At 47.5% G+C, this 24041-nt stretch overlaps 2 protein-coding genes across 6 annotated transcripts; one reads left to right on the forward strand and one right to left on the reverse strand.

Annotated features, from left to right (window-relative positions):
* The first annotated feature begins 9 nt into the window (after nucleotides 1-9).
* Nucleotides 10-18975, forward strand: COPS7A (COP9 signalosome subunit 7A). 4 transcript variants are annotated; one of them, XM_059682067.1, is made up of 9 exons: nucleotides 10-166; nucleotides 627-831; nucleotides 2848-2923; nucleotides 3151-3239; nucleotides 4437-4639; nucleotides 5271-5376; nucleotides 5539-5690; nucleotides 10052-10159; nucleotides 17879-18975. In XM_059682067.1, the coding sequence occupies exons 2-9, from the start codon at nucleotides 670-672 to the stop codon at nucleotides 17988-17990; spliced, it is 1008 nt and encodes a 335-aa protein (XP_059538050.1). In that variant the 5' UTR covers nucleotides 10-166; nucleotides 627-669; the 3' UTR covers nucleotides 17991-18975. The 4 variants fall into 4 exon arrangements, with proteins under 4 accessions (XP_059538050.1, XP_059538051.1, XP_059538052.1 ...); XM_059682068.1 differs by lacking the exon at nucleotides 17879-18975 and adding an exon at nucleotides 15303-16097 and having other exon boundaries at nucleotides 11-166; XM_059682069.1 differs by lacking the exons at nucleotides 10052-10159; nucleotides 17879-18975 and adding an exon at nucleotides 5863-6725 and having other exon boundaries at nucleotides 11-166.
* On the reverse strand, nucleotides 18478-23485 carry MLF2 (myeloid leukemia factor 2). Of its 2 annotated transcripts, none has more exons than XM_059682071.1 (9): nucleotides 23304-23485; nucleotides 22715-22792; nucleotides 22347-22473; nucleotides 22056-22091; nucleotides 21547-21600; nucleotides 20625-20753; nucleotides 20300-20459; nucleotides 19266-19516; nucleotides 18478-19026 (listed from the first exon to the last, which is right to left on the reverse strand). In XM_059682071.1, exons 2-9 carry the CDS (start codon nucleotides 22762-22764, stop codon nucleotides 18988-18990), a joined length of 846 nt encoding a protein of 281 aa, XP_059538054.1. In that variant the 5' UTR covers nucleotides 22765-22792; nucleotides 23304-23485; the 3' UTR covers nucleotides 18478-18987. The 2 variants fall into 2 exon arrangements, with proteins under 2 accessions (XP_059538054.1, XP_059538055.1); XM_059682072.1 differs by having other exon boundaries at nucleotides 19266-19478; nucleotides 23304-23482.
* Nucleotides 23486-24041: the final 556 nt, after the last annotated feature.

Raw genomic sequence — 24041 nt, forward strand, 5'->3', positions numbered from 1 at the left:
CGGAAGTACGGCCGGAAGTCAGCCATAGAGTTGAGCCGCCAGAGCGACCCTGAAGGGAGGTGGCAGGAAAGACTCGGAACGGCTGCCGGAGGTGACGGAGCGGCGGCCCCGCCCGGCGATCGGGAAGACGAAGCTTCAGGTAGCGGCCCGCAGAGTCTAACCGAGGGTACGACGCGGCAAGCTGCGGGAGCCCACAGTCTCTGGGCGGCCTCTTTAAGGGAGGGGGCGGAGCCACGCGGCAGGACCGGAGGGTGAGGTCACGTGGCGGGGGGCACTTGCGGGGCACAGTGGAGATTAGAAGGAGCGTTGTCGTTGGGGTAGAGACCATGTGACACCCCTTCCCCCACTGCATCCTGTGCCTGGGGGTTCAGCGGGCTGTACGCGGTAGGGCTTGGGGTTAGGCCCAGGGGTGGGGGGCGGGCAGACTGGGCGTGGCGACCCTGTCCCAGCCTGGCATCCTTCAAGGTGTGGCGGATTGGACGATTCCTGTATCCAAGGTCTAGACGGCTCCCTCTCTGACTCCCGTTGCAGAAGGGATTCTGTGCCTCTGCAGTCAGCCCTCGCCCTGTGCTTCTTATCCTCCCAATGTCCGGGGACCTCCAGCTTCACATCCTCTCTCCTTGCAGCTCCAGACATCCTGAGCCCAGGTCCCCCCAGCTCAGTGCAGCCATGAGTGCCGAGGTGAAGGTGACAGGGCAGAACCAGGAGCAATTTCTGCTCCTGGCCAAGTCGGCCAAGGGGGCAGCGCTGGCCACACTCATCCACCAGGTGCTGGAGGCCCCTGGTGTCTACGTGTTTGGGGAACTGCTGGATATGCCTAATGTTAGAGAGGTGGGTTCCTGGCCTGGATAGCCCACCGGGAAGCTTGGGGTTCACGTTTGAATTTGAGGTGGGTGGGCAGGACTCACTTTGCAACCCCATAACCATTCACTTGAACAATATCAGGATGATGATTAACTGGCATCTTGCAGTACGTACACAAGTAAACTCTTAGTTTCCCTTTGAGGATGAATGATCTGTGAAACCCAGTATTTTTTATTTTTATTTTTTTAAATATATATTTATTGATTTTAAAGAGGAAGGGAGAGAGAGAGAGAAATATCAATGATGAGAGAGTCATTGATGGGCTGCCTCCTGCATGCCACCCGCAACCTGGGCATGTGCACTTGACTGAAACTGAACCTGGGACCCTTCAGTCCACAGACCAACGCTCTATCCACTGGGCCAAACTGGCTAGGGCTTATTTTTTATTTCTAAGCAAAAGAGCATGTGATTCAGAATAGGAGACCAGATTCCATCTTGTCTCCACCAATGTAATAGCTCTTAATAATCATGTCTCAGTGTTCTCTTTTTAAAATGGAGCTGTGCCCTGGCTGGATAGCTCAGTTGGTTAGAGCTTGTCCCGATATGCCATGGTTGTGGGTTTGATCCCTGGTCATGGCAAATACAAGACTCAACCAATGAATGCATAAATAAATGGAACAACAAATAGAAAAAAGAAATAAATAAAAAATGGAGCTGATACTGCTCTTCACCATTGCTGTAGAAATCAGGTGAGATTATTGGAAAGTGTAAAGTCTGGTACAGATGGAAGGAATGAATGTGAAATTGGCATACCCTGTCCCCCCCCCCCGCCCCACCACCCCGCACCATCACTTAAGTTAGATCATATAGAAGGTATCTTTTCCCCAAAGACATGTGGCAAGGTGCTAGAAACACAGTAGAGGGAACTATTCACACAGAAGTGGTAGAGTTAGGAGTTTACAATCCACAGGGGGTAGATTGCCAAGATGTATGACACCAGCCCAAGTCCTGAGCTGCTGTGACAGTGGTATGTGGGCAAACTGTGAATTAAGTTGTCAATGGCCAGTGACTGAGTCAGTGGATTTAGTCTTTTGGGATTACTCTGTGCTATAGAGAAAACTGGCTGCCTTCTTTCCCTGCTTTCCTCTGCAATGGAGCTAAACAGTCAGTCAAAGTGAAGAAAAGTATTTATTGGATGCCTGTTGTCTGGGAATGCCAGGAAAGTAGTCAAAGACAACAGTACTTCTGAAGCTTTCATTTCAGTTAGAGATCAGATGAATGGATATACATATACAAATCATTTATTCAGCAAGTTATTTATTGAGAGCGACAACTACATGCTTAACTCTGCTTGACCTAAGAGGGATACCAAAGACTGGGCCTGTCATCTTGTTGAAGAGAAAGATATTCTAAGGTAACAACCTTAGGCAGGTTTTGATTAAGTGTCAGAATGAGTGATCAGGGATAGGAGGAGAGGAGATCTGGGTGGGCTGGCCTGGGTGATGAAAGCCTGGTGAAGCAGGGCTGAAGCAGAGGCCACAAATTCCAGTGGCTGCCTAGGCCATGCAGCTGGCAGAGATGAGTGAGGCTGAGGCAGGAGTCTGGTGAATTGGGGAGTATAGCAGACTGCCTAAAGATAATCAGATTTACAAATATACACACTAAATTTACAAATAAAAAACACCATTTGCAATGTCTGGTACATGCGTGTGTGTGTGTGTGTGTGTGTGTGTGTGTGTGTGTGTGTGAAATATTGAACACTGAATGTTCTCAACTCTGAATTTAGGGTAGGAATTGGAGGTTATGAAGGCAGAGGGCATCGTGATTGGGGGAGGGGAGTGAGTAGTATAAACGAAGGCCTGGAGGTGGAAATGAGGCCTTCCTATGCGGACAGTGATCAGAGAGGCAGAGTTCCTTTCAGTGAGCCTGGAGAGCCAATGGAAGGGAATGGTGGGGCCAGGAAGTGGGATTCAAAGCAGGTTAAGGCAGGGAGAAGGGTGAATAGAGGCCCTTCCTGTCATCTCTTCCCTCATATTCTTGCAGCTGGCTGAGAGCGACTTCGCTTCCACGTTCCGCCTGCTCACGGTGTTTGCTTACGGGACGTATGCTGACTACTTAGGTAACCAGAGGGGCTGGAGCTCGGGAGTAGTGGGGGTGGGAGAAGGGCAATTTCTGGAGGGACTTCAGAGAAACTCCCGAGATATCCTACTTAGATCCCTTAGGTACACAGGGTCAAGGTCAAGACCTGAATCGGCATGGAAAACTTGAAAAAAAAAGCAAGGGACAGAGTCTTGGCCTTCCCACAAAAAGGAAATCAGGATGTCCTACTTTGTCCTTTTTTTCCAGCTGAAGCCCGGAATCTTCCCCCTCTCACAGAGGCTCAGAAGAATAAGCTTCGACACCTGTCAGTCGTCACCCTAGCTGCCAAAGTCAAGGTGAGTGACAGTCCCCCAGTCGTGAGCCACAGAGCATCCTTTTGTATGTCCCTTCACAAGGGCCATCTGAAGGGAATTTGTACTGGGACAGCCTTTCATACACTGTTGCTTTTTCCTGCCTTCCCCTCCACATTCCTCCTAGATCTGTATCTAAACATCATCTGCAGCCTTTTTATTTTTATTTTTTTTAAATATATATTTTATTGATTTTTTACAGAGAGGAAGGGAGAGAGATAGAGAGTTAGAAACATCGATGGGAGAGAAACATCGATCAGCCGCCTCCTGCACATCTCCCACTGGGGATGTGCCCGCAACCCAGGTACATGCCCTTGACCGGAACCGAACCCGGGACCTTTCAGTCCGCAGGCCGACGCTCCATCCACTGAGCCAAACCGGTTTCAGCTGCAGCCTTTTTAGGCTGAGTATTTTTCTCTTAGCTGTCTGTTTCGTTTTTATTTTTCAATCAACTTTAAGTTCTAACTAAAACATCTTTTGTGTGTGGGGTCAAAATAGCAACTGGGATGCCACTCGCTATTTTACAAGGATCAAGGGATCACCCTCCTTCCCACCATAGAACGGCCCATGCAAACAGCCTAGGCTCTCTCTTCTGGTGAAGTGCTAGACTTCTATTCTAGAATAAGGAATATATAACCAGAAGTGTTTGTGTGTGTTTTTTTGTTGTTGTTGTTAAATATCCCCCTCCTGTCCATTTGCACTCTCCCAATCATTACTAGACTCTCCCATCATTCTAATGATTTTACTTAAGTCGGGCTGCCTCTTGTGAGAAGTCTTTTTGGAAGTATGCTGAGTATAAATGGTAACAGTAACTCTAGACCTCTCCCACACCACATACTTCCATTATGTCAAGCTTCAAGCTGATCTTGAGCAAGGTCTGTACACTACCCTGAGCTATGGCCAGAGGATTGACACCCAGGCAGATAATCACTTTCTTCCTCTGGTGTGAGAGGTAAGGGTGATAGGAGAGCACAAGTCGTATATGTTATTTAAGATAGCCCTTCTCATGCTGTTATTTTTCAGGCAGTAATACTTCTATTTATTTTGTGGTAGAACCAACCTTTTAGCAGAAATGATTTAGGAATAGGAGTGGAGGGTAGGCAGGTGAGCCTAGGCGGGGGAAAGGAGTGAAGAATCTTTGGCAGAGCCTCACAAATCCCAGCCCGCCCTCCCCGGCTCCAGTGTATCCCATATGCAGTGCTGCTGGAGGCCCTTGCCCTGCGGAATGTGCGGCAGCTGGAAGACCTTGTCATAGAGGCCGTGTATGCCGACGTGTTACGTGGCTCCCTGGACCAGCGCAATCAGCGGTTGGAGGTTGACTACAGCATTGGACGGGACATCCAGCGCCAGGACCTCAGTGCCATTGCCCGAACCCTACAGGAGTGGTGAGACCTGTGTCCTGGCACTGTCCCTTCTCTTTCACCCCACGCAGGGGAGAGGTGCTTTGGAGGGGGAGGGCTGGGCGGCAGAGGTGGAATTCAAGAGGATGAAGGGAAATGGGCTCGTTCCTTCTGAGAGAAGACAGGAGTGGAGGGGCATGGGAGGCAAGAGACAGGAGATGGTGTCCTTAGTATCACAATTGGGGGAGGGAAAGGCGAGTTGTACTCTTGAGAGGATCCTCACTGGGAAGTTGGTTACCTTAGGCTGGATTCAACCCATTAGTCTGTAACCAGCACTGTCCACAGGCCCTGGCCTGGGCCTCTTCCACTTCTGCTTTCTCTAACTTTAATTAGTACACCTTCAATTTCTCTTTAGCAGCCCCTATCCCACTTTGGTTTTGAGTTCCTACTCCCATTTTGCACATCACTCCATTCACTTCCTTATACCTCTCTAATCCTACCTGAGTGTCCTGGCTCCTGGGAATATTGTTGCAGGTGGTTTCCAGATGCCCTGGTGAGGGTTCCTAACTCAGACAAGGATTTGCATATCAGGATCTAGGGTTCTTTCTGGGTCTATTTTTAGTGAGTCTGTGATCACAGCTCTCTTCTGCTGACACTTCTCTCCTCATTCCCGCAGGTGTGTGGGCTGCGAGGTAGTGCTGTCAGGCATTGAGGAGCAGGTGAGCCGTGCCAACCAGCACAAGGAGCAGCAGCTGGGCCTGAAGCAGCAGATTGAGAGTGAGGTGAGCTGTCAGGGGAGTGAGACAGACCCAAGCTCCTTCAGCCGGGGCCAGTTGTCGAATGCAGAGGGGTTTGGACAGTGGCTGTAGCTGACAAACAAGGTGGGCAGGACTGTCAGGTTCTGGAACCTTCCTTGTTATCCCCCACTCCTTTCATCCTGGTAGGTCGCCAACCTTAAAAAAACCATTAAAGTTACAACAGCAGCAGCAGCCGCAGCCACATCTCAGGACCCTGAGCAACACCTGACTGAACTGAGAGAACCAGCTGCTGGCACCAACCAGCGCCAGCCCAGCAAGAAAGCCTCAAAGGGCAAGGGGTGAGCCAGTGTGGCAGGAATTGCTCGCTTCGCTTCCGGGGTGCCCTGCTTTTTCTTCAGAGACCTGGCTGCCTTCACTCCCTTTAGTCATTTGCAGGGGGTAGGGAATGGGGGGAACCTTCAGGGATTAGGGGATTCCTTGCAGCTTCTCTCTCTTTCTTCTCCTTGCCAGGCTCCGAGGGAGCGCCAAGATTTGGTCCAAGTCGAACTGAAGGGACTGTCGCTTTTTTCCTCTGGGGATACGGGGTCCCAGCTGCCTGGCTACCCCTTAGGAGTCCTCAGAGAGCCTTCCTGTGCCCCTGGCCAGCTGATAATTCTAGGTTCATGACCTTTCATCTCTCTTCTGTCCCCCACCCCCAAGCATAGATCACACCTTCTCTAGGGAGGAGGCAAGTACAAGTCATGTTTTGTTGGTACTTTTTGTTTTATGTGACTTTCTTATGTGTCCCATTGTCCCCCTCCCCTTCCCTACCATGCTCTCTCTCCTATATTTTTAAGAGACAGCACTGCCCTTGTTTATTATATGTCATTGAGTAGGTGGGGCTGCTGGTCTCCAATAAACCCACATGTGATCCTTGTCCTACCACCCCACCCCTGCATGACTAATTCCCGATTCCTGCTCCCTGCCCCCAGCCTATTTGGGCAGCATCTACAGAGCTGTAGGGCTCCCATCTCTGTTCCCACCCTGAAAGTTCTGGGAGCTAGTCTGCCATTCTAGGAGTCACTGGACACTTTCATCCTCAAATTTTGTCGTTTCTTTTCACCTCCCCTTGGATCCTAGGAATGCTGCTCTTCAATGACCCCAGAGCCTAAGAAGGGCAGCTGTTTCTCGAGATGTTGAGAGATAGTTCTTTCTTGGCCCTGGCTACCTTAGAAAGCCTGATGGCAAACCTGGAAGAATTTATACTTCCTTTTTGTGAGTTTTATGGAGAAGGAAAGGGGATATAGATTGTATTAAAAAAGAAAAGTATACATATATATACTATATCTATATATGACAACACAGAAATAAATCTATGAGAAGTCTATCTGTAAGCATGCCCTGAACTGGGTATCTTCTGTCTTTGTTATTTGTGGATGGGAAGAATGTTCGTTCCCAGTCCACTCTACAGCATGGTGCTGGAAAATGAAGAGAACCAGATACTTTGTGCTGAGTCTTGGCCTACGTGACTTTGGACAGATTGCTCAGTATCTCAGCATTCGTTCCGAAGCAGTGGATACTTCGTGAGCACCAACATGTGACAGGCACTGGAGATGCAAAGTGATGATCACTGTCCCAGTCCTCAAGGAGCTGGAGTTCAGCCTGTTTCCTTCCACCTTAAAGAATTATAAGGGGAAGATTGACAGTACACTTCAGTTGTTTTTGCATCAGAACCACAGAGCTCAGAGCTTCCCTAGCATTGTACTGAGAGGACTGGTCTTGGCCTAATGCACTGTTGTGCATTCCCTGGAATTGGGAAGCACTAGTGTAAGGGATGATTGCCCACCCCCCACACACAATTGCATGTGAAGCAGTTGCCTCCTGAGGGTCCCAGATCTTGTGCTATTCTCTAGATGGAGATTTAGGACAGACCATTCTATTGGTCCTAAAGGTGTCAGTCACAGACCTAGAAAGTGGGGTGGAATTCTGAGTTTTTTATTAAAGTGGGCTGGGTAAGCATATTGTCTTGAGGGGGCTATGGAGACTTAATGGGACCAATCCAAAGAGCCCTACTTCAGGAGTTGACACTCCTGGCTTCTCATTTTAGCTTTTCCCTAGACAAGCATATTAAGCCTATTGCATCTTGATTCTCAGTCTCTGCCTCTGAAATAAACCCTTTCTTCCTCCCACACCTTCTAATGTATAGAAGTTGCTCATTCCTAGTGCTTTAAACCTGTCTCCCCTTCCTCTGCCCATGCCCGTTTTTCTCTTGAACTTACACATTTTCCTGCAAGCTGGTTGCAGCTAATGGCTCCATAACTTCCTGACCTCCCTAGCTCCATCCTTTAGTGCAGCGGTTCTCAACCTGTGGGTCGCGACCCCTTTGGTGGTCGAACGACCCTTTCACAGGGGTCGCCTAAGACCATCCTGCATATCATTTTATGGTTGGGTCACAACATGAGGAACTGTATTTAAAGGGCCAGGGGACCCTTTCCCCCTACCTAGGTGGGAGTCTGTACTTGTTTTTCAATAAATCTCCATCTAAAAAAATAAATAAATCAGGAGCCAGAAGGCTTGAGAACCACTGCTCTAGAGCCAGCCACTAAAGCAGTGGTTCTCAACCTTCCTAATGCCGCAATCCTTTAATACAGTTCCTCATGTTGTGGTGACCCCCAATTTCATTGTTACAAATTGAACATAATTAAAGCATAGTGATTAATCACCAAAACAATATGTAATTATATATGTGTTTTCCGATGGTCTTAGGCGACCTCTGTGAAAGGGTTGTTCGACCCTCAAAGGGGTGGCGACCCACAGGTTGAGAACTGCTACTCTACAGGTGTGTGTTGGGCTGGGACTGCCTGGCTAAATATCCAAAGAAGGAGGGGGACCCTTCACAGCCCCAGGGACATGCAAATGCAGTTTGTCTTTGATTTGCAAAGATGGGCTCTTGGCTACCAAGGCATGGAGAAGAGGGAGCGGAGTATTTGTGGACTCAGTTTTTGAGCATGAAATTTGGTTCAGGATTTAGAGATTCCATGTATAAATAAGCCCAGGGCACCAGGAAAATCTTCCTAACCAAGAATCTTATCACCACTTGCACACACTCACACACTCATCCCTAACGTACAGCAATCTTAAATGGCCTCAGGGCTGGACCACTATGGTAAGAGGAGGAGGAAGAGAACTTGCTTCCATGAGAATTCAGAGTTCATGCACATGAGACAGATGACACTTAAAAGATTAAACCAAAGTCTCTGAAGCTAAAAACAGCGGTTGGACTGGTGCCTGTCCTCATGCATAAGAAAAACAGACAATGTCTACAGTCAGTGTTTTGTGAAATCCTGCTAGAGAAGAAATTCTCCCCTTCGGTGCATCTTCCAACATGAGTGGAAAGAAAGGCATGTGGAGAGACAAATCTAGGCAGTGTATTATATATTACTGTGTACAAATTATCCCAAAACTTAGTGGCTTAAAACCACACATTTATTAACTCAGTTTCTGTTTTGGGATTTGGCACGACTGAGCTGAGTTTTCTGCTTTAGGGTTGTTCACAGGCTACAAACAGTGCTCATTAGGGCTATATTATTTCAAGGTTCCAATGGGAAGGACTTGATTCCCAGCATGCTCAGTGATTGTCAGCAGGATTCACTGCTTCCGAGGTGGATGGACTGAGGACCTCATTTCCTGCTGACTTGGTTAGAGGCCATCCAGGTCGCCTCCATCAGAGCAGGAGACCACATCAGCAAGGTGAAATAACAATTATCTTTCTATGATAATTGCTAATAATACAAGCTAGTATTTATAAGTGTTTACTATAATCAAGCAGTATCCTAAGTGCTTTATGTATATAAACACTTAATTTACACAAGGACCTTCTGAGATTGTATGATTACCCACTGCTCAAGATGACAAAAGAGGTATGAAGATTATGTAATTTGCCCAGGGTCACACAAATGATAAGTGGAGAAGGCACACCTCACCCTGTCTCCCATGCTCCTAAATGCATGGAGCAGCTATCTGAGATCTCAGAAGTAAATGGTAGCAGGGAGAAAAAACAAAATTCAACGTTCCACTAAAAAATGGTGAGTTCACCATTTTTCCTCCTCCAGTATCATCCAAAATGGACTCAAAGGCAGCCAAAACCAGAAATGAACATCAGATGTGAACTGAAAGAACTCTTCTTGGAACCCTGTATTGCAGGTGTGAGGAGCAGAAAGGGACTCCTAAGAGGTAGATTGGGGGAAACCCCATTTTCTTTTTTTATATATTTTATTGATTTTTAAAAAAATATTTTATTGTTTTTTTACAGAGAGGAAGGGAGAGGGATAGAGAGTTAGAAACATCGATCAGCTGCCTCCTGCACACCCCCCACTGGGGATGTGCCCGCAACCAAGGTACATGCCCTTGACCAGAATCGAACCTGGGACCCTTCAGTCCGCAAGTCAATGCTCTATCCACTGAGCCAAACCGGTTAGGGCTTTATTGATTTTTTTAGAGAGGAAGGGAGAGGGATAGAGAGAAACATTGATGAGAGAGAAACATCGATCAGCTGCCTCCTGCACACCTCCTACTGGGGATGTGCCCACAACCAAAGTATATGCCCTTGACCCGAATTGAACCTGGGACCTTTCAGTCTGCAGGCCGATGCTCTATCCACTTAACCAAATCAGTTAGGGCGGAAATCCAATTTTCTTTTTTCCCTTTCTTCTACCTCCAGCCCCAAGCACACCATGGTGGTGATAGCTGCAAGAGTGGCTGAGCAGGCACTTGAAATTCTGAGAGGAGAATCCCTATCTCTGACCAGAAGAGTTGTGGTCCCACAAGTGTGAGTCAGATCCCCTGTGCTTTTTTCTTTCTCTGTTCTCTTGAGGCTTAGCCCAGACATAGTGGGAAATGCCTAGCAGACTAGAGAAAATAAAATTCCAACTTTTGGTCAGAGGATTGGGACGGGAAGCCCCCAGAGAACCAGAAAGGTCATAGAGGAAATTCAAGAGAACAGTCCTACAGAATTATGTGTTAACTCCTATGCTCATCTCTGAGTAGCACAAGCATGGATCTGACCCTAAATAGCTTGCCAAAGCTTTGTGAACTGAGCAAGAGGATGGACCACTGTCCAAGTCTGACTAGCCACTGGGTGGAACACATGTAGAGCTGATCCAAATACCACCACAAAATTAAATTGATAATGGAACCACAATGCAAAGAAGGCAAGTTGCTGCCTGAGCCCAACCTGTTTAATTGCCTGTAAAAACAAACGACATTCTCCTTAGGATCTTAACAAGATCTACAGTCAATATTCGAAATATCCAGGATACAATATAAATTACGCAGCATACAAAGAAATCTCCAGGGAAAAGACAACCAACCCAAGATGACAGGGGTGTTAGAATTGAAAGCAAAGACTTCAAAGCAGTTAATAAAACCACATTGGAAGAAGGGAGAATTTCTTAAAACAAATGGCAAGATAGGAAGTTTCAGCCAAGAAATAGAAGATATAAAGAAGAACCAATAGACATTTTGAACTGAAAAATAGAAATAACCAAAATAAAATAGTCACTGGATAGGTTTATTAGCAGAAAGGAGAAGACAGAGGAACAAGTGAGTTTGAAGGTAGATCATTATAAATTGTGTATTCTAAAACAACAGACAAAAGTATGTTTAAACAAACCACACCAGAGCCTCGGGAACCTGTGGGACAATACTAAAAGGTCTAATATTCATGTCAACAGTGTCCCAGAAGTTGAGAAAATGTGAAATAGAAAAGTTATTAGAAGAAATAACTAAAAAATCCCAAATTTGGCCCAGCCATTGTGGTTCAGTGGTTGAGCCTTGACTTATGAACCGGGAGGTCACGATTTGATTCCTGGTCAGGGCACATGCCCAGGTTTCAGGATCCCCAGTGCGGGGTGTGCAGGAGGCAGCTGATCGATGATTCTGTCTCCCTCTCCCTTCTTCTCTGAAATCAATTAATATATATATATATTTTTAAGTAGAGATAGTGGAACTATGAGCAATGTACCAAACAGAAACAAATAATAAAATTATAGAAATAAATGCAAACATTAATAATGATATTATATGTAAATAGCCTAAATGCAACACTTAAAAGATAAATTATCAAAATGAATTTTAAAAATCAACTATATGCTGCCCTTAAAAATCCATTTTTAAGTATGACACAGGTGGGTTAAAAGTAAAAGGATTGGTGTCCCTGTTGTCTAAGAGTACATAATTTATAGGGTAGGTAAGTTGGTTAGAGCGTTGTCCTGACACACCAATATCGCAGGTTTGATCTCCAGTCAGGGCACATACAAGAAGCGACCAATAAATGCATAAATAAGTGGAACAACAGATCAATGTTTCGCTCTCCCTCTCAATTCAATAAAAATTAAAGTTCAGCCTAGCTGGTGTGGCTCAGTGGTTGAGCATCGACCCATGCACCAAGAGGTCACAGGTTTGGTTCCTGATAAGGGCACATGCATGGGTTGCAGGCTCAATCCTCAGTAGGGTTCATACAGGAGGCAGCCAATCAATGATTCTCTTTCATCATTAATGTTTCTTCTCTTTCCCTCTTCCTTCCTCTCTGAAATCAATAAAAATATGTTTTTTAAATAAATAGAGCAAAAACTGATAGATGTCAAAAGAAAAATGGGCAGATTACAATTGTAATTGAAAATTTCAAAACTCTTTTCTCAGTAATCAACAGAATAAACAGAAAATGACCAAATATATAGAAGTATATAAAACCGAATGATACCATCAGCCAAGAAAATCTAATAGAAATTTATAGAACACTCCCCCAACACAGAAGAATACACTTTTTACTTTCAAGTGTGCATTGAACATTTACTGAGATATACTGTCCTGTGTCATAAAATTCAACAAATTTAAAGAATCAAAGTCATACAAACTGTTTTCTGACCATAATGGAATTATAAGTAGAAATCAATAACAGAAAGCTGGCAGGGAACTCTCCAAACATTTGGAAACTAAACACATTTCTAATTAACTGATGGATCAAAGAGAAATTAGAAAATATTGTGAACTTAAGAAATATATCTGCTGAACCGGTTTGGCTCAGTGGATAGAGCGTCGGCCTGCAGACTCAAGGGTCCCAGGTTCAATTCAGGTCAAGGGCATGTACCTTGGTTGCGGGCACATCCCCACTGGGGGGCGTGCAGGAGGCAGCTAATCGATCTCTCTCATCGATGTTTCTAACTCTCTATCCCTCTCCCTTCTTCTCTGTAAAAAATCAATAAAATATATTTTAAAAAAAGAAAAAGAAATATATAAAACTAGAGGCCCAGTGCATGAAATTAGGGTAGGGTAGGGTCCCTATGCCTGACCTGATACCAGGGCCCATCAGGTTCCCCACCTCCCCGCCTCCTCCTTCCCTTGCTCCCTCAGCGCCCCACCACCACTGCAGCTGGTCTCCCGCCATGTTCCGCACCGCCTCCTGGTGGTCAGTGCACACCAGAGCGAGCGAGCAAACTCCCAGTCTGGTCGAACGCCTGAGAGGACAATTTGGATATTAGCCTTTTATTATATAGGATACCAAAATATATTGGATGCAGCTAAAACAGTGACTAAGGGAAAAATCATAGTATCAAATGCTTATATTAGAAAAGAAGAAAAGTCTGAAGTCAACAATCTACATTTGTACCTTGAAAAGGTATATAAAGAATTGGAGAAATAAACACAAAGCAAGCAGAAGAAAAACAAGAGCAGTAATTAGTGAAATTGAAAACAGAAAAATAGAAAAAGTCAATGAAACCAAAAGTTGATTATTTAAAATGATCAATAAAATTAATAAACCTCTAGCTATACTGATAAAAGAGAATAGAGAAGATATAAATTTCTAATATCAGGAATAAAAGAGGAGATACCACTACAAACCCCACAGATATTAAAAAGTTAATAAGCCCTAGCTGGTTTGACTCAGTGGATAGAGCCCACGGGACTGAAGGGTCTTGGGTTCGATTCTGGTCAAGGGCATATGCCCAGTAGAGTGTGCAGGAGGCAGCTAATCAATGATTCTCTCCCTCTCCCTTACGCTCTTAAACCAATAAAAATATATTTTAAAAATTAAAAAGTTAAGGGAATATGACACATAAATTCAACGACTTAGGTGAGATGGATCAACTCCTTGAAAGCTACAAGCTACCAAAACTCACCCAAGGAGAGAAAGATGTAAAAATATACAATTATAAACCTTTTAGAAGATAATATAGGAGAAAATCTTAGTTTCTGGAATTAGCAAAGTGTTCTTAGATGCCACACCAAAAATGTTAATTCATAAGAGAAAAAAAGTGGTAAGTTGGACTTCATTAAAATTCAGAACTTTTGCTTGGGGAGAAAAAAAGTCAAGAAAAGGAAGAGACAAGCTACAGAATAGGGGAAAAAAATACATGTAAATCCCTATCTAACAAAGAGCTAACCAGAATATATAAAGAGCCCTAAAAACTCAACAGTAAGAAAATAAACAAGCCAATTGAAAAATAGCTGACTTACACACTTTATTAATGAGACTGTAATGATGGCAAATAAGCATATGAAAAGATGCTCAGCATCATTAGTCACCAGGGAAATACAAATTAAAATCATGATGCGATATCTATTAGAATAAATAGAGTACTTACACACCCAATAGAATGGGTGAAATAAAGTAATTGACAATACCAACTGCTTGCAAGGAGGCAAAGCAAATGGAACTCTTGCTTTGCTGGTAGGAATACAAAATGGCGCAGCTACTCAGGAAAACAGTTTATCATTTTCTTATAAAGTTAAATATACACTACCATATGACCTAGCAATCCCACTCCATTTCATGCTAAAGAAACAAACATGTTCACACAAAAACGTGTATAGGAATGTTTATAGCAACTCTTTTCATAATTGCCAAAAACTGGTGAATGGATAAACAGACAATAACCAGTAGAATACAACTCAGCAATAAAAAGGATCGAACCATTAATACATACAACATCAAGAGTGAATCTCAAGGGCTAAATAAAGCCGAATGAAAGAGCCACTTTCAAAAGGTTACACACTATATGACTTCATCATACAACGTTCTGGAAAGGCAAAACTCTAGCAATGGAGAACAAATCAGTGGTTGCCAAGGGTTAGGATTGGAGGAAGGGTGTGACTACAAAGAGCAGCAGGAGAGGGTTTGGGGTAATGGACTGTTTTTATCCTGATTGTGTTGGTTCACCCAAATCTATTATGTGTTAAAACTCATAGAAACTGTACACACAGCAGCTTTACTGTGTGTAAAAACACAAGATTGAAAAAACATGTACTGGGCTACTGGCAATCCATCGTTTTAAAACTATGCTGTTGGGTAAATTTTAATATAAATTTTTTTAAAACTTTAAATCACTGAGGAACTTTTCATTTAAAGGAGGCCCCATTGTGAGTCATTCTGTGCAGCATGTTAGTATCATTTGTGTCTATCTGGATTTTGAGTCCTGGCTCTTGCAGTGCTACTAGGTAGCTATATGATGTTCAACGAGTCGCCTCTGTTCCACAGTAAAATAGGAGCTGGGGTTTGGATATCTGTAATTGTTGCTAAGCTACCTTGGAATCCTCTCCAACCTCAAGATTCTGCTTTAGTAGGCTGGGGTGGTAATTCTGACCTGCTGGCACATTTGGGAACATACAGAGGTGATCTCTAAGGTCTCTTTCAACTCTAAAATTATATCATATACTTAATTTGCTTAAATCAAGGGCTATCTGTATTGGGAATCGGTTTCTGTCCTTCCCTGCCACATTCTCTGTGAATTGGGAACCCACCCCCCACCCAGATCCCACCAGTAGTTTTCTAAGAGCCTAGCTTTGCTAAATTTCCTCAAACCATTTTCCACCTGTGTCACTATGACTTTTCCAGGGTATTTCTGCTCCCTCTTTTAGAGACTCAGTCCAAATCTCTAGCCCTTTCCCATGCCCCCGTCTCTCCCCTCCTCCAGCGTCATGTATCCCAATGTCCTTTGCCTCAGACCCCACAGACATATGGCTGACATCCTGGATGGAGAACACTGACATCTTGGGGATAATTGTCCAGAACCTGTAAGTTCTCCAGTTGGCAGGTGACAGGCTAGATGAAGAGGATGGGATGGATGCTGGGGCAGCACCCCATTCTCCAAAAGATAAGGTCCTCAAGGATGAGAAGAATCATAAAGGGCAGAGAAAGGGCAAGGAATTCTGACCTCACCTCAGGGACAGTCTAGAGGACAAGGACCTGGGCCCAGAGCAGGAAGCACCACTGCTCCTCCTTGACCCTGGAAATCCACTTAAGGTAGATATTGAGGCTGGGAAGGCTCAGAGCTACAGCACTCCACAGGGGACTTTAGGCTCACCTTCTCTAGCAGCTCTGCCAGCCTTCCGCATCCCAGCCCCTTTAGTGATCTTCCCTCCGGCCATTCCAGCTCCATGCCCCCCACTGGTTCTCCCCAGGGATGGAGGCAAGTGGGGAGGCTCCTTACAGGAACCAGCTACACAAAGTCTACTTCTCTTATCTTTCAGCAACTCCTCTGCCCAACTGTCCCTATCGTCATCTCTCCTCCTCTAGTGTGGCTTCACCTGGCTCCCACCTCTCCTATCGGAAGCCCCCCAGTGATGTCTAAGGGAGAGAAAGGGAAAGGCGACTTTTTTCTTGTTCCTAGCCCAACTGGAATGGCCCAAGAGAAGGAATCCTTGACTCTTGCTGCTCCTTCAGCCTCATTCCCAGGACTGGGAGCTTAAGGGCAGGATAGGTATATAAAGTTAAATGAAAAAAAAAAAATAGTTAAATGGCCTGGAATATGTAGGCTAGGAGACCAGCCCTCGTTCTCTGGGTAGCCTGTTTATATAACTTGGACACTGAGTAGGCGTCATTGAGTAAAAGGTGTTACTAGAACCGGAAGCCCTTTGTTAGCACAGGAGGAGGGAAAATCTCAAACTGCAAGGGGGACGGGATCAGAATGGCCCAAAACATTTCTTTCTACTTGTTGGTCTGTGAACTGAGCGATGACAGGGTGAAAGATGATAGTTGGTAGCTGGAAGAACGGAGAGCTTGAGGCTGATTCAAGGCCAGTAAGATGGAAGTTTGGTTGTGTCTGGAAGTATTTGAGGAGTCCTGTGGATGGAATCAAGGATGAGGACCACAGAGAGCACTGAAGGAACCAGACTGAGACAGAGTAACTGGGGAGAAATCAGTCATTCATATTCCATGCACTGTGTCAAAAGCGTTCTCTGTACTATCCACGTCACCACTGCCACCAGTGCCAAGAGAGGCCCATTTTACAAAACAGGAAACTGACGTTGAGAGATGAAGAATCTTCCCCAGAGTTGTAGATAACTGTTGGAACAACACATCACTGCTGAGAACTAGAGTCACAGGCCTGCGGAGTAAGTGTTGCGTTGAAGGGTGGACCTCACCCAAGAGCAGGGAGCAGGGGTGAAAATTAGTTCATGTGTCTGAAAGCCAGAACCCAGTGGGAGAGCTTGTGAAACACTGGAGTGACTCACCTAGATGGCAATAAGGGCAGCCCTTGCCCTGCTACAGCCCCTACTCAGAACTACACCCATGTGTGGGTGCTGGCACAGAAATTCAAGTTGAGATTGGGCACTGCTGTAGCCTAAGATTTTGTAGCTAGAAGGAACCTGCATAGCTGAGGTCCAGGGAAGTGAATGACCTGCCCAAGACCACATGGCTGGGTTGGTGGCAGAGCTGAGTTGAAGACCCAGCCTCTGGGCTCCTTCTGTAACTCCAGTGCTTTTTTATGTGCTGCCTCCTCAGGAGACTAAGGCTACTCCCCCTGCTAGAGGAAGTAAATGTGTGTCTATCTGGACAGAGCAGATTATACTTGAAGCTGAGGGCTGTAGACACTTTGAGTTCCATCAACCATAACTCAGCACCCAGATGGAGGTTGTATTAGCTATACCTGTTTAACCTCTGGAATTCTTGGGTTATGGTGTGGGTTTTTTTGTTTTTATGTTTTTATTAATTTCTAGAGAGAAAGGGAGAGGGAGAGAAACATCAAAAAGAGGGAGAGAGACAGAAATAGACAGAGAGAGAGAGAGAAACAGAAACATCGATGTGAGAAACAGATCAGTTGCTCTAAGTACCCCAACTGGGACCAAACCCACACCTTGGGCATGTGCCCTGACTGGGAATCAAACCAGTGACCTTTCAGTGCACAGGATGACACTCACCAACTGAGCATTCTTGGATTCTTCTAGCCATTGAACTGGTTCCCTTGACCCTGGTCATGCCTCTTCACCAACCCTATTTAATAAGATTTAACACCTGCCTTGGACTACAAAGCCAGTGTTTGGTTGTGGAGCTCAACATCATCTCTCTGCTCATTGAGCAACTAGACAAATCCTCTTGAACCTATTTATCCATTAAAACATCCCTTTGCTGAGAGGACTCAGAGCCTTGAATTTTGGGTGGTTGCTGATGGATGTTTTGCCTTTGTTTACCAACTGAAAAGAACTGAAGATTTTTTTAATTAGTGGAAACCATCATTAAACTCATACAAGCATTTGTCATCATTAATAGGTTCCCAAGAGAAACAGTGACCCATTTGCCTGAGCCAGGTCAAGCAAGAGTGAACGTCTTGAGAAATTTGAGCACTTCATGCCCTTCCAGTACCGCTCAGGTTCCAGGTTAGTTTTCACCTCTGGTCTCCTTCACTGGGCTCAAATTCTCAACAACTGGCAGTGGAGGGTTTGAAGAATGTTTGGTGGAATGTTGCTGACCCCAGAGTTCCTCCCACTTGAAGGCCTGCCTACGGTTATTTGGACTCCTTCCTGCTCTGGACCACACGTGTTCCCACCCACAGTCCATGGGAGAGACTGTGCCTGAGGGACAAGGGGCAGCAAATTCCTCAGGCACCTATGAGATATGCCCTACATTCCCCCTGACAAATGAAGTTACAGCAAAAGCAAGGGAAGACAGCTGCTTACATTTCATCCAGCCCAGCTGAGTTCCTTTGCTGCTTCCCATCTGCCAGTCCCAATGTCATTACCATTGAGGCACTGGGATTGAACTTGAGTTATGAAGGCCACACATGAAGACAGAAGAAAGGAAATGACGAGGAGGAGACAAGAGGGTTGAAATTGAACAGGAAAAGATTAAAAGCAAAGCCAGAATGCCACTTGGTTTTTTTCCCCATTCTCCTTTATTCCTTAAACACCTAGTTACAAGTTGCACAAACAAAAAATAAAGGTAGAGGACACAGGGAAGATTTTTGTGATGTGTAGGAGATGGGAAGGGAGAAGGGGGTGAGAACCAGTCCTCTCTCTCCACATAGCCCCCTGAATGAGGGCTACGACCCCTGTAGCAGGGGATCTGAGAAGGAGGTGGGCAAAGGTCCAAGGTAGCTGAGGGAGGGAGGAAGCCCCTAAACCCAGAGCTCCCCACAAAAGCCTTCAATGTATGGCAGGGGTAGAATGGGGAAGGTGAGGAGGTTCAAAGATGGAGCAGCAAAATGAAAAATCAAGTTAGTGGATACAGGAGATGTGGAGTCACTGTGGGAAGGGAATTAAAGAAGGAAAATGTAGATAAAGGGGCAGTGAAGGTTCTCCCTGAGACTCCAGGGAGAGTGGGGGGCCAGCTTGCCTGTTAATTTAATATTCAAGTGGGAGTGGGAGTGGGAGAGGAAAAAGTTATACCGGGGGATGATTTGTCAGCCTCTCAGCCTGTACCTAGAGGGGGAGAGAGATGAGTACAAGTCAAAGGGAAGACAAATGATAAAAGCCAGGAGTTGGGGTTTAATCCCTATTCTGGTGAGAGGTCTTTCCGTAGCAACTAAAACTTCTATCAAAGGCAGTATTTGCTAGGCACCTGGACTGTTTCTGCCTCAGCAGAGTAATGGGCACAGGTACTCTGCCCAACCTCCCTCCTGTGCTTGGCATCTTACAATTCCTCCCCCTCAAATACTTACAAGAGAGGCTGAGGGCCCAGGGCCCTCACCAGTCATAGCGGCGGGACTGTCGGGAGGGGGAGTCCTCAGGTGCCTGTATGGCCAGGCGGGGAGGCCCTTCGGTCCTTCGGCCTCCACCCCCTGAAGCCTCATGCCTTCGAAATTCCAGAGGGCGCTGCTGCCGGAATCGGGAGGTCTCTCTCCGCCATTCATCATCAAATGCTGCGGCCTCACCTGAAGAGGACATAGACCAGACACCACCTGTGGACAGCCTGGCTTCCAGAGGAAGATGCAAGGGTGAGCCACAGGCTTCTATGACTGAAACTGCTGAGAGTAGGGGTATGGGATGTGTGGGGGAGGGCAAGCTTATTTAGCAATTCCTGGTTCAATGTGGTTCCTAGAAGCCACTAACAGGCCTAAGGCATGACCACTAGAGAAGGAATTCAGGAATGGGATAATTATTTACTTAAGGAGCAGAGTCCCAAGCACACAATAAGTATTTGATAAATATTTGTTGATTTAAAAAAACAAGAAAAAAACAAACAAAACAAAAATGGATCCAGTTGGAGAGGGTAGATTACTATCAATCTCTCACTTAGGTGACAGACTTTGCCCCTCCCTGGTGACCTGACTCAGCCCCAAAGCTGACAAGCCTCCAAGAGAGGTAAGAATATGGGGCTCACCCTCACCCGGCAGGTGTGACTTAGTGGTTGAGCATCAACCTATGAACCAGGAGGTCACGGATCAATTCCCAGTTAGGGCACATGCCCGAGATGCAGGCTCGCTCCCCAATGGGAGGCATGTAGGAGGCAGCTGATGGATGATTCTTTCTCATCATTGATGTTTCTATCATTATCTCTCTCCTGTCCTCTCTGAGATCAATAAAAATGTTAAAAAATAAATAAATAAAAGAAATATGGGGCTCACCATATTTTGCCCGAAAAAATATCTATGGATGTAGGGAGAAAAAGCTGGTATCTCCTAGTTCACAGAAACTGGACTAGGGGCTATTGGAAGAGAAGCTGGAAGGGCGGTGAGCAGCAAGGAAGGCTCACTTTCATCCAGGTTGATGTAGTCCTGCCGCTCTTCCTGGTCCCCTGTGCGGTGGTTTCGGGAGCGCTGGAGGATGTGAGCCCGATCTCGGATGTGATGTCCAATGGACATCTGCTCTAGTCCACTGTCCGAGTCCCGCACAGTCCTCCGAGTCTCCCGGATCTGGGATGAGGCAGAACATGGCACATTCAGCTGCCCCTTCCAAAGCCCAGGCCACGCCAACCCGGGACAAACCACCCACAGCTCAATCTTGAAAAAAGAAGGCAGGGTTTCTGTGGCTGCCATTCAAATCCTGCCTTCTCTGAGAGGAAAAGCTCTCCAACTCACCCCGCCTGGTGCCGAGCGCATCTCTGACGTCTCCTGGTAGACCTTGGGGGCACCGTCACCCGTATTGGAGTAGGAGATGACTGTGGAGGATGAGAAGGTCTGGCAGTTGCCTCCAGCAGTCATGTGTTCCTGAGAAGGAAAGGGTCCAGTGGGCCTGAGGGGAGGGGCTCTGGAGACAGGATCCCACCCTTGAGCTGCCTGTTCTTGCTCATATCTTCCTCACAAAATGTGAAAACTAAGAAAACGTCAGGACTCATCATTACCCCCCAAATTCCTGAGTGCAACAATAAAAAAGGACCGCCTGGCCAGTGTGGCTCAGCGGTTGAGCGTCAACCTATGAACCAAGAGGTCGCCAGTTGGATTCCCAGGTTGCAGGCTTGATCCCCAGTTGGGGGATGTGCAGGAGGCAGCCAACTGATGTTTCTATCTTTCCCTCTCCTTTCCTCTCTCTCTAAAATCAATATAAACATATTTTAGCCGTAACCGGTTTGGCTCAGTGGATAGAGCGTCGACCTGCGGACTGAAAGGTCCCAGGTTCGATTCCGGTCAAGGGTATGTACCTTGGTTGCGGGCACATCCCCAGTAGGGGGTGTGCAGGAGGCAGCTGATCGATGTTTCTCTCTCTGATGTTTCTAACTCTCTATCCCTCTCCCTTTCTCTCTGTAAAAAAATCAATAAAAAAATATATTTAAAATATATATAAACATATTTTAAAAATAAAAAAGAAGGACTTTAAGAGTTTTAGCCTTAACTGCATATTTCATAAGAGTGCTACTGCTGCTTCACACTCAGGCGAGAGCAGACACCGAAACCCAGTGCTCTCGGATTCAGTTTCTTTACCCAGCTTGACCCCTTCTCTAGCACTCTCCCCCACTCCTCTGAGGACTCAAGGTGGTGCCAAGGGATGAAACAGGAGTCTCACCATGTTTCCGATCATGTCGTTCATCATCCCAAACATGTCCATGAAGCCACCCGACTGCAGCAGAGAGATGGAAAGCAGAATGAGTGCTCAGAGATAACCCACCATCCCGTTCTCTTCTTCCTTCACGCCTAGCAACTGCTCTTTGTCATTCTTCATGAACATGTTTCTCTTCCTGTATACTGCAGCCCTCCTCCTCAGTCTCTACTCACCTGTAATCTTATAAAAACCATGTCTAGTGAGCCCTTCACCTGCACCTCCCTCCTGAAAAGAACAAACTTCCCTAGACAAGTACATTTTCCTAATGAGTATGGCTCCTACAAGGACAGAAGTCAATATTAGCATCTTTACCTCATGGACTCATAGCACACAGCAGGCCCAGAGCTCTGAGAACACTATAAAAAGTTTCTAGGGTTACCCATAAGGCTATTCTAGAGAAGCACATTTGGAAGTAATATCTAAGTGTATAGAGTGTATCTGAGATGGAAGGACACAAGGAGGTAAGAACTCACCATTCCCAGCATCCCAAAGGGAGAGACGGCCCCAGCCTACAGGAACAGAGAAAGAACAGACATTAGCGACCGCAACTGATCGCTCTGCAATCCCCAACCTAGCCCATGGCCTCAGCTTGTTTTTCACCCTCCTCTCCAAGGGGTATCACTCAGCCCTTCTTCCAGACCCCTTCCCCCTCCTCCTAGATGATCCCACTTTGCTACACGGGCTGTAGTGCAAGAAAAATCAAGCGCTTTACTAACCACCCTCCAACCTTTCTTTGGGTCTCAGGTACACTGCAGCATCATTACCTGCATCCTGCGGCTGGCAGGCCTGGTCCCTGGCATGTTGCCATCCGTAATGCTGAGGAAGGGGCTGTATCCAAAGCCACCGGACAACATCCGGTTCATATGCTGACGGTGAATAGCAAAGGGGTCCCTGTGGAGTGAGTATACAGTATGGATGGCAGACGGGCCAAGGAGTCAACCGCCCCTCCCCCTAAAAGAAACCGGTCCTGGGGAACAGAGGCACAGATGTCTGCTTGCCCTCCAAGATGGGGCTGGAGCTCAGTATCCAGCCAGTACTGTAGACACCATGGGAACCCACATGTCTGTAGGCACTCAGACACCTCCAGTGGAGTGGGATGAGTACCAGAGCATGAGGGGGAGGCAGTACTCACATCAGGAACATGGGATCCTCAGGCTCCACATCCCTCATGAAGCGGAACATCCTGATTTTAGCTCCAGGGGGCTCCACACTGTAAAGATGAGATACTTGGCGGCAGCCAGGCTTTGCACACCCGCTCAGTGTCGGGGCGCTCACAGCACTCACCGTCCCTTCCACATCCTGCGGCTGACCTCCCACCCCGAACGCGGTGAGACCCCCTCCAGGGCTGCACCACCAGCCTCCAGGGAGAGAAGAGCTCTTCCAGCCTCTCGCAAGGCGGGCCACGGGGAACTCCCCCGCCTCTCCCACTCAGCCATCCTCTCCCCAAAGCCCTGGCCAGAGCATACCCCTCCCCTGCCGCCACTGTTCCGGATGCGAATCCCAAGTGCCGGCCCTGCGCCCAGTGATGACCCCAGCACCCCGCCCCCTCCTCCCCCAGCCGCTGCCAGGCCTCCCCGGGCGGGCCTCACGGTCCCCGCCGAACTGTCAGAAGACTCCGCCGGCCCGAGCTCTCCGCCGGGCGAAGCAGGAGGCGGGCCGGACGCTCCCCTCCCCGCACCCCAGGCTCGCAGCCCTGCAGCCCCGCTCCCACCGAGCCTCACCGGTCCCCGCCTCGGGCTCAGCGGCCCATCCGGCCGGTCTCGCCTCCCGAGCGCTGCAGGATCAGGGCTGGCGGCCCCGGACGCAAGATCGGTCCGGGCTCGAGCTGCTCGGCCTCCCGCGCCGCCGCCTTCCACAGCTGCCACCTCCGTACCTCCCGCGGCCCACGGAACCCGAATCCCGGCCAGGCCCGGACGGAAGTGACGTCACGGCGGGGACGCCCACCCCGGGGCGGCCCGCGGAGCCCCGCCCGCCGGCGGGCGTGGAGAGGAGGCCGGGGCCGCTCCCGGGGTGGCAGGGCGCTGGGGTAGGGCGCGGGGTCCTCCGGGGACAAAGGGTGATGGGAGCTGATTGGCAGCCTGGGTTTGGGCTCTGCTGACCGGAAGAGGCTCCCCGTCAGGGTTTGGGGGGAAGCAGAGGGAGTCATTACTCGCGAAGGATGGGGCTGGGGCGGGGCGGCACGTTCGCTCAGCGAAGGAAGAGGACCAGGAGCAGATTCCCATGGGAGGGGCACGCGCCCCGGGGAGGACCAGACGGGGCGGACCCCTGGGGGAGCCTGGAGCCGACTTTCTACCGGAGAAGCGCTCAGCCCAAGAGGCAGGAAGGGCGGCGATCCCGCAGGGGACGCTGGGGGCCAGCTCGGGAGGAGGCGCTACCGGACGGAGGCGGGGCCACTGAGTGACGCGGGGAGGCGGCGGCAGTCCCCCGGGCAGCCTGCTCGGGCTCGGAGCGAGCGGGCG

This window comes from Myotis daubentonii, chromosome 2 (genome assembly GCF_963259705.1).
Source record: "Myotis daubentonii chromosome 2, mMyoDau2.1, whole genome shotgun sequence".
Lineage (NCBI taxonomy): Eukaryota > Metazoa > Chordata > Mammalia > Chiroptera > Vespertilionidae > Myotis > Myotis daubentonii.

Bases quoted from the DNA above. Each gene is read 5' to 3' on its own strand.
- MLF2 (XM_059682071.1), bottom strand. From the start codon at position 22,764: ATGTTCCGCTTCATGAGGGATGTGGAGCCTGAGGATCCCATGTTCCTG. The intron at 22,474-22,714 runs GTGAGTACTGCC...CTCACTCCACAG, and splicing joins GAGGATCCCATGTTCCTGAT to GGACCCCTTTGCTATTCACC. The intron at 22,092-22,346 runs GTAATGATGCTG...CTGTTCCTGTAG, and splicing joins CTGCCAGCCGCAGGATGCAG to GCTGGGGCCGTCTCTCCCTT.
- COPS7A (XM_059682067.1), top strand. From the start codon at position 670: ATGAGTGCCGAGGTGAAGGTGACAGGGCAGAACCAGGAGCAATTTCTG. The intron at 5,377-5,538 runs GTGAGCTGTCAG...TCATCCTGGTAG, and splicing joins AGCAGCAGATTGAGAGTGAG to GTCGCCAACCTTAAAAAAAC. The intron at 10,160-17,878 runs GTGAGTCAGATC...CATCATTAATAG, and splicing joins AGAGTTGTGGTCCCACAAGT to GTTCCCAAGAGAAACAGTGA.